Source organism: Egretta garzetta, unplaced genomic scaffold (genome assembly GCF_000687185.1).
Source record: "Egretta garzetta isolate BGI_Z169 unplaced genomic scaffold, ASM68718v1 scaffold117, whole genome shotgun sequence".
Lineage (NCBI taxonomy): Eukaryota > Metazoa > Chordata > Aves > Pelecaniformes > Ardeidae > Egretta > Egretta garzetta.
Genome location: NW_009260479.1, coordinates 3669191 through 3678685, shown reverse-complemented (window position 1 = coordinate 3678685; position 9495 = coordinate 3669191). Strand labels below are relative to the sequence as shown.

The 9495-nt window shown below is 44.2% G+C and overlaps 1 protein-coding gene across 1 annotated transcript in view; it reads left to right on the top strand.

The window, feature by feature from the left end:
* WDR86 (WD repeat domain 86) overlaps positions 1–7041 on the top strand; it is a 24054-nt gene extending 17013 nt beyond the window's left edge. Inside the window, exons 5-6 of the mRNA XM_009644078.2 lie at positions 4363–4466; positions 6519–7041. Coding sequence (XP_009642373.1) covers positions 4363–4466; positions 6519–6737 — 323 coding nt within the window. The 3' untranslated portion in view covers positions 6738–7041. The remainder of the gene's footprint in view (positions 1–4362; positions 4467–6518) is intronic.
* The last annotated feature ends 2454 nt before the right edge of the window (positions 7042–9495 follow it).

The following is a 9495-nucleotide window of genomic DNA, read 5'->3' as shown; positions in this document are numbered from 1 at the left end:
CCTTTTTTTTTTTTTTTTTTTTTTTATCAGCCTGAACCTCTCTAAGCGTCATCCTCGTCTTATCTTGCCACTGATGTTAGACCTGATGTGCCTTCATTTGCTTTCCAAACAAGTACTTCTCTCCTTCAAGGTAACCAGGATGGCAATGCCTGTCTTAAGCTAATCCAGAAATCCACAACGCTTTTCTGATTTTGATTTCTTGTAGTTCGGCTATGAAGCGAATGTGTAACACCAAATGTATGGTTGTTGTTTGGACCTTGATGTCTCACTTGGCAGATCGCCAGTGTGATGGTGATAAATGGCTGACAAATGCAAGATGGTACACATCACAGAATCACAGAATCACTTAGGTTGGAAAAGACCTTTGAGATCATCGAGTCCAACCTTTAACCTAACCCTGCCATCCCACCACTAAACCATGTCCCTAAGCACCTCATCTATCCTTCTTTTAAATACCTCCAGGGAGGAGGACTCTACCACCTCCCTGGGCAGCCCATTCCAGAGCCTGACAGCCCTTTCTGTGAAGAAGTTTTCCCTAATGTCTAGCCTAAACCTGCCCTGGCGCAGCTTCAAACTATTCCCCCTTGTCCTATCATCCGTTACCAGGGAGAAGAGAGTCGTACCTGCACAGGCAGGTTACAGTTTAATGGCACTTGTCTAGCACCATGCTTTATGTGGCTGACTGACCACATCTACAACCCAGTAACTAAATTGATTTCTTTATCATGTTTGGAAACGTAACGTGTAACTAAGCCCATAGGCAGATTTTTATTTTGATCAAGAAGCCTTTTTTGGTCTTCCTTTTAGGGTTAGACCCACAGCACTACTTTTCTCCATTAAAATAGTTAATAATAATTTATGGTTAATTTCAGCTCTCTCCAACTATGTTGCAGAACCATCCCAACTCTCCCCTACCTGCAGGTTATAATTTCTGCTAATTTCAGCTTTTGCAGTTGGCTAGAAGGCTGAAATGGGAGAGGAAAGAGATTTTAATCCAGGGTGAAGACTGGCAAACAAAATACTGATTATTTTGTGTGTGTGTGTGTGTGTGTGTGTGTGTGTTTCCCCCTTTAAATTATAAAGATACAAACCAAAACATTGAATTCATCAAGGCTACCCAAAGGCGAGATAACTGTGCTAAGCTGGTGTTGGCCTGATCCAGTGAGGAATCTTCATGTCTGGGTGGGAGATAGAGAGGCTGTCTCCTTCCTTAATGAGAGACCTCCAGAGCTGCATTTTTTCAGTGTTGATCCTGCTTTTCGTGCAACCAGTATAGACTTGACTAGACTCTCTAAAACCATCATAAAGGAAGTTTAAGCTCAAACAAAAGTTTCATTATCTGATGCCACCCCCATCAGCTCTGCAGCTTTCTCCCTCTTCCCCCTCATCCTGCCACCCTTTCCCTGCCATACATGTACATTATTTTCCCATAACACACTTTTTTTTCTTAAAATGCAGGCAATATCGCTGCATTTAGTCAGACCTGTGAAGAACATCCTGATAGTGTGATAGAAGTGTTCACAGAGTTATTTGAGATCTCATTTTTAAATCAAATACAAAAATACTGAAAGTGTCAAACAGGGAGAATTGAATTGTTCCACTTGAAGGGTGGAAAAAATGTCATGGCAAGATATTATGGACTTGTTTGAATTTAATTTAGACACATTTTGGTTCTTAAAAGAGGAAATTTCCCCTTAAAAATGAATTTATATGCTATGATCACTTGCATTCTTGTAATACATTGTAATGTAATGCTGATTGAAACAAACCTATTACATACTGTGTAAATAAGCGATCAAAGATACATTCACTGGATACCAAACGGTGGAGCTAGTATAGCTTACAGTTCTAGCTGTTCACCTGGGAGAGGCCAGCACTGTGTGCCCATTCTCCATCTTTCAAAAATTTGGAGAAAATAACTTCAATATACATGATGTTTGTTATGGTTTATGTCACGTTTGTACCAGCCCAAGAACCTGGAAACATCTTGGCAGTGAAGTGGTAACTTTCTGTTAGCAAGCAACAGAATTAAGATGTATCGGATCAGTATCCAAAGGCTCATTGCCCCAAGGAGTTTATGGTCTAAATAAGAAAATATAATAGAAGAATGAGAGGAAAAATATATGTGTGTCTCCAAAATGGCTTTATATTGTACAGGGAGTCCTAACAGATCTGAGAACTCTGCTTTAAATCATCAGAATGTGTTTCTAGTGGCTTTCCTCAGTCTGCTTGTGTAATTAATAGCATGGGGAATATTAAATCTGGTTCTCAATCTAATTTACTTAATGATATTATGTTGGTTATTTCTCTCCAACAGTATGTGCACAGTCATTTAAAATTTAATGTGGTTTATCTTTTTTCATGTTGCAAAAACTCCAAGGGAACATTTAAAACCTGTTCTCCTTCCCAAGAGTCTCTGAAATTTAAGTAAAAACCAAAAATGAATCGTTGATTTTTTTTTTGTTGTTTGTTTGTTTCACAGGTGTTATATATAAGCATATATTTAAATGCTAAATCTGGGTTAGATCAACAGCTCTCCTTTGAAACTGAGGTGCAAAAAGGCTTCCTAAATCTAGAGCGACAGTTCAAAAGACATAATGGATGCCTGTCAGAAGCGAAATCCTGATAGCGATGGCTAAAGTAAAGGGACAGCTGCATAGTGAAAACAGCTCTTAATTGGTTCCTACTCTCTGCATGTGTGCAATAGTATTAAGTGCTTTCCATTCACTGGAAAAAAAATAATCTGTACCTTGTTCCCTGCTTTACGTCATTGTTACTCATTTGCAGAATGGGACGCAATGCTTTTTCAGGATTGTGTTGGCAGTTGAATTTATAGTGGCCTGTATAAAATGACATTGGTTTTCCACATCCAGATGTTTCTTGGAGGTGTACCCAGGAAGTACCCAGCCTCCTGCTGTTTAATCTGAAGTTGAAAAGCTGATGGCAGTAGGTTAGGCCTGTAGGCAGCTTGTTCTCTCGTTTCTTGTTGTAGTTCTGAATTTACTGCCGTGATAATTTCTTCACCTCTCTTTAGGAATCCAGTGCCTGACTTCTCCCAAAAGATAAGGAATTTATTGTCTTCAGGCACTTCAGTTTTGTAAAAATCTTTCTATGCTAGTGGCTTTTGCAAAAAGACATGAAATGCAGGGAGCAGTGAATATATTGCTTTTTGCAGTTCTGAAATATTTATCTCTAGATAAACTTGAAGAGGTTGGGTTAAGTGAAGGATAGTGAGTGTTTATGAAGACAGTTTTTAATCCTTAAAGCACGCAAATGCACACCTTTTGGGGCGTATTGCTAAGTATAAAATCTAAATATTCAATACTGCCTTACAATTTCTGGATGCAGCAGTTCTGGGGATCTGCTGTGAAGAACCTGAAGTGTTTAGAAATTGTTCCTTGAACATCTTAAGATACCCTGAGGAAGCCTGATGAACAGCCAAAATCCCTGGTCATGCTTAATTTATGTAAACCCCTCTCCCTTCTTGTAGCACATGTATGATATAGCACAGAGAATACAAGAGTTGTAGCCAAAGCCCTGAAAACATTCTGTGCCACACTGAAACAGAGATTATAGCCTAGGTTTTGAATCGCTTAAAGGCTCTGCTGCTTGACAAGATCCTAACCTGTGGGATTTAGCTGAAGAAATCTACCACACTGGAAGATTTTATAAAGCTTCTTCGTAAAGCTGTCTACACACGCCGCTCACTTCTGAGGACAGAAGATGTAGCTGTGGTGTTTCAACAGGGATGGCCATACCTATTGATAGTAAGCTTATGGTTGAAAATGGGAGGAAAAAAAGGGCATGTTTTAATGAAGCTAAGGCCAAATTGGTATTATTAGTGTGAGAGGGGGTAACACTGTTACTGTGGTTTGCAGCTCCACTGCACAGACACTTCTGCTTGATGCCGCAGCAGCAGAAGTGATGAAGATCTCGTAGTACTGAATGGAAACCTGGACATAACTATGGTAAAACCAACGGAAGGCTTAGTGGAAATCTATAAAACCAGACTTGAGATAAATTGCCTGCTTAGAATTGTTGAGGCATGTTTAGGCAGAGAAATAGATGCGCAAGAGAAGAGCAGAAATAGATATTCGAAGTGTGTGTTTGTGGAGTGAAATGCTGATGTATGTAGGAACTCCAGGCTTAAGGCAGTTCAGTGGTCTGAAAAATACGACTGAAAACAAGCGTGTTTGCAAAATGAAAATTATCTGAACTTGCTATAACTGAGAACAGAATCAAGCCTAAAAATGATACGTTGTGCTCCTTGTGCACTGGTTTTAGGTACGTTTTGAACTCACGAACTGACCTTACGAGGCTGCTCACATTGGCCATGTGCTATGTTGTGTGGTTGCGTTGCAGTGTTCACGGGAAGCGGTGATGCCTGCGCAAGAGCTTTCAATTCCAAGAGCGGTGTTCTGCAGAAGATCTTCCGAGGGCACAAGTTCATCATCAACTGCATCCAGGTCAGGAAGGGGTTTCTTTGCTGGGATTTCTCACTTCTGATTGCTCCCTCCTTTGTTTCGTGTGGGGCCAGCCGCTCTGTGTGTCTTGGGTTGGATGTTGCGCTAGGGTGAGACATAAAGCAACAGCCTTGAATATTCCTTTTGTAATTTTAGACAAATTCAATAATAGTAAGGCTCAGCGAAACCAGAGAACGAGACCCCAGAGACAGTCCTATGTCTGCGATTGGAGGTTTTTCAGGTCAGGTTAGACAAGCAACCATGAGAAATGAGACAGATGTATCTGATCCTGTGCAGGGGCAGGGAATGGACTCCAACCTCATGAGACCCTGTCCATTACCAGACGCTGGTGATATGTGTTTGCAGTGCTCTAGGTGGAAAAGAAGTTTCTGCCTTATCCAAGCAGAATAGTATATAGCATTATACCCCACCCCCCCCTGCACAGCACCCCTCAACAGCCTAGCAACTGCTCACCGTCCTGGCTGATCTTAGTGAAGAGCTAGCGGTGATTTCTGTGTGCCACCCCGTATATAAACATTTATATAAAATATTGCCGTCAGGATCTCTTTTTCTGAAGGTGTAAAGGTGACAAAGCAGCTTTGTATTGATGTCTGAGCCACATCCTACCAGACAAATGGAAGAGTCTCTGCCACTAGCTTAAAAATTTTCTAACAGTTAACCAAGTCCCTGAAAAGTTGCTTGCATATTGTCTAGGCCTAAGTGATATTGGCATTTGAAAGTTGAAGGGGGAGGAATTAGTAATCCTCGGTGGCAATGCAAAGACCAGTATCGTGCAGGGAATCCTGAGGGGAAAGTTTGAATCCTTGGATGCTTCGTGCATTTAAGAATCCACATCTCCCTGCATCAGCATCTCAGTAAAAGCTGCGTGCAGGATGAGGATTTTGATTAAGGATGTAAGACGCTGTAAGTATTTCTGGCAGGCTGACTCGAAAGAAGAAAGAGAGGAGATAAAATTCTTTCTGGAGTTGATCCCAAGCATATGGAGTTGTAAATATGGCTGTCTTTTGTGTATTTTTCTGAATTAGCAAGTGGCTAGTTGGCCTTAAACTGCAAACTCTTGGGTATTGACTAATTGGTCATGTACCAGCTGGGTCACCTGGATGTATTTGGGTGATAACTGATATAGTCACTCTGTGCAGCTCTTAAATATTGACAAGACCAAACCTGGGCTTTGTAATTTATTTATTTATTTATTTATTTCATTTCCAAGTGTACAGGGCAAAAAAATCGTGGGAAGAGAGAGGACTGAGAAGTGGCAACCTTAATATGATCTTAAGTATATTGAGGGAGGGATGAGGGACAAGGGGGCTGTGGTTGTGTGGTGCTTCATGCTGACGTAAGCCAGACTGCTGGTGGGATGCTGGCTGTCACGTCCCACTGCTGGAGATGGCCAGCGCCCATGGCGGACAGACTGATGCAGGAAGGGGAAGGTGATCAAGGCCGAGGGCTGCCTTCTAGGGCGGGGTGAGAAGGGTTGGAAACGTTACCAACAGCAGCAACTGTTTCATTAAGGAAATGAAACTACAGGGAGGAATCAAGGTTAAATTACTGCAGGTTTGGAAGAACAACAAATTTTGAAGGAGGAATTGTTACCTATAACTTCACTGCGAAGGAAGAAGGGGAGTGAGAAGGAAAGCATTCCTGAACCCCCCACTGCCCACTGGTGCTGATTTTGGTGCCTCCTTAAGCTTCATCTTCAAAACCAGCAGTCGGAAACCAGCACAGAAATTCCCAGCTACAGCCTACTCTGACATCGAGTTTAGTTCCCCGTTGCTTTTCGAGTGGGTTTAGGTTATAAATAACTCTTGCTGTTTATATTTTATGGCTCTGTGAAGTGGCTGAGAAATGAGTCCTGACTTGGTAAAGTCTCATCCCACTTCAGCAGCTTTTGTGATAATTTACACCGGCTCTTGCAGTTGAGCTACCAGGTCTTAAGCGTTCGGATCAAGCAGTGTTTGCTCTGATTCGTGACAGTTTGGTTGTGCCGATTCCGAGCTGTACGGTTTGGTATTCAATATGACCCTGTTGTTCCAGATCCACAATGAGTTGCTCTACACAGCTTCCCACGATGGCACGCTAAGGATTTGGGACATCCGGGGAATATGCAAGAGAAATAAGCGGCGTTTGAAGAAGGAGAGGTCTGCCCAGGGCAGGAGCTCTCAGAAGGGCAGTCTGTCTCGTCTCTTCAACAATAAAGTCGGCTGTATGGTACAGCAAGAAAATGGGGAACACGAGGCCGTTGAACTAATGTGACTGTCCAGAACAGACTTCCCACCAGTGACCAAAGCTGAACCTTTTGTTTTCCGCACCACTGCCTCCATGTAAACCAGAACTTGGAAAGAGATGGGAAGTGGCTTTGCTTGAACCTCTTTTTCAGGAGCCAGGATTCTCCGGGACTGTCAGGTGGACTCAGGTCAGGGATTGTCGCTGCAGATGACTCTGCTGCTGCACGGGGGTCAGGAGGGACTGCAGCGGGGGTCGGCTGATGTACCTCTGTGTGCATGTAATTAAGAACTTCACTTACGACTGCTTGTTTGCAGTTCCCTCTGGCACAGAGGTGTTGCACACCTCTGCCTGTCTCGTATCTAATGAGAAACGGTTTCTCCTGTTCCCGTTGCCCACGCACATGCCCTCTGTTCCACCAAACGTGCCCTGCAGTACAACTACAAATTCAATTTTCACAGCTGACCTTCGGGTCAGTTTTTTGCTGATTACACCAACTAATGCAGGATGGTGTGGCACAGCAGCAGGAGTTTAAAGCGGACTTGACACTTCTCTGGGAAGTTGGGAGTAGTAGACCAGAAATTATTTTTTTTAACAAAACGTAAGCTAGAGACCAAGCTTGAACCTCAGACCCTTTGTACCAAGGTCAAGCTGTTTGCCAAGGCACAGCCGTTGGCCCCGTCCCAACAATCTGGCGGGTTCTTTTTTTTTAACCTTTTACGATCTCACACATAGCAACTCTGCCCGCCCGGTGGCCCAGGCAGGGTCCACCAGCTGGAAAGCTCCTGCCAGGCGGAAGCTGTTCCTTGGGCACCAGGTCTGTGGTGCTGACTGCACCGCCTCTGGCAGCCTGGCCCACTGCTCACCTGTCCTCCTGTGGGTAAGGTTTTCCTTATTTCCACGGGGAACGTCGAACTGTGGGGCTTTTCAGGGGAGAGGAGAGCAAAATGGGACGATTTATTGGGCGCTCTGTTGTCTTTCCTCCTTACCTGGCCTTGGTTTGCTAGGTCGTTAGTGGCGTCAGACATGCAAACTCCAGAGAAGTTTTCCCAGCCTTTTTCCGGGTTCATCCCTCTCTGATAACCACTGAGCCATGAATAAACAAGGGTTCTTATATTTTTCTATTTGCAGATATAACTCTTTGTAGAACCAATACCAAAATACCTAAACACATGTTTTTATTTTTATGGCTTTATTTATTCTGTACTGCAGCAAGATAAAAATGCTGTAATCCTTTTTAGAATGGACTAATAAACATGTGGCACCTACAGACAACTAACAGCCTAGCTTTTATTTTCTTCTCATTTAGAGGGGATTTGGCTGGCTGCGGATGCACAGCAGTTACGACTGGATGGAATACAGAACAACAAAAATGCCACAAAACAACCCAACATACACTTTTGGAAACTCCCTCACTGCTGGGGCTGGAGTCAGTCTGCCCTGACTGCCCGAGCTCAGTCTCCCTGCTCCGGGGAAGGAGTGGCCAGCCACAACCCAAAGCCCAGCTTTACGGGTAAGCCCAGCCTTATGGGAAAGTGCGGACGACAAAGAGCCACAGGCTCCGTGCTCACCATGGCGTCACCGAAGACCCTGACTCTGACACCACGGCCATGTGTCACAGGGCCAGGTCTGTCATCGCTGCTAAGTACCCTGCTTGCCTCGCCTGAGGAGCAGCTTTGTCCGCACCTACCTGGAAGGTTTCTGCATCCAGTAGGAAACAGCATTTTAATTATGTTAAATGCCTACCAAGAGAGACTAATTGAGATGTCATCTGCATAGCGCTGACTTAATTCCACTGTAAACTGTCATCGTGGCTCAGGACTGGCCCCGTGGGAAATGTTTATGAGACGGTGGCTCTTGGTTGCTGGGGTGATGGCTTGCTCTGCAGCTGATTTTATTTGTATTTTGCTTATGAGGTCAGTGCTAAGTAGGAGGCCCCTAGAGCTGGACAGAGTTGCACAGATGGTCCGGGCTATACTTTTTGTTTAAAACTTTGCACACAGTATGTTAGACATGAGAGCTTATGGCCATGGCAGCTGCGGGTGGAATTAGCCAATGGATTTCACGGACACAGATCTCAAAGAGTGGAATTAATGAGTCATTACCGCTTCTGTCCATTGCTAAACATATCACAGCATCTTCAAATACCTGGGCAAAATTAACTTAAAACTTTTAGCCGATGCCTCCTGCCCTGCTGATCATTTCAAACTGCACGCAGGGTTACTCGGGGGCAGCGCTGGCAGAATTACATCATCGAGGAATGGCTTCTCTGACAAGCACTGCATGTTATGATGCTAATTTTAAATTCCCCAAGGACAAACATTCACGTCTGAAGTTGTCCCTGCCAGTTTGCTAGGCAAGCCACTTCAGAGAGGAGAAATAGTGCCAGTGCAGCCCAGCAGCACACGCCTGCGGCTCCTTGCTGCCAAGCAGCCAGTAGGTTTGGGAACCCCTCTGGCTGACGGAGGGAGTAAATAAACTTCCACTTTCCCACCTACTTCTTGTTAAAACCACATCCATCGCTTTGTTCTTCTCGTTTTCAGTTCCTTTGCTCTGGTTTTGCACTGCGTTCTGTCCCGTGGTTCCCCAGCACCCTCCTGTAAAGAAGCAGGACCTAATGGCTGCTGGGGCTGGTTTTCCCTCCTGGCTTTAGTGATGCTTCTGCCTTCTGGGAGGGGAGACACAAGACTATGCTTGTCTTGATGCAGAAGTATGAAGTACGAGTCATTCCTTCACAGCGTAATCACTGCCTGCTTTTTGCTGGCCTTGGCTAAGGTAGCTGGGGGGG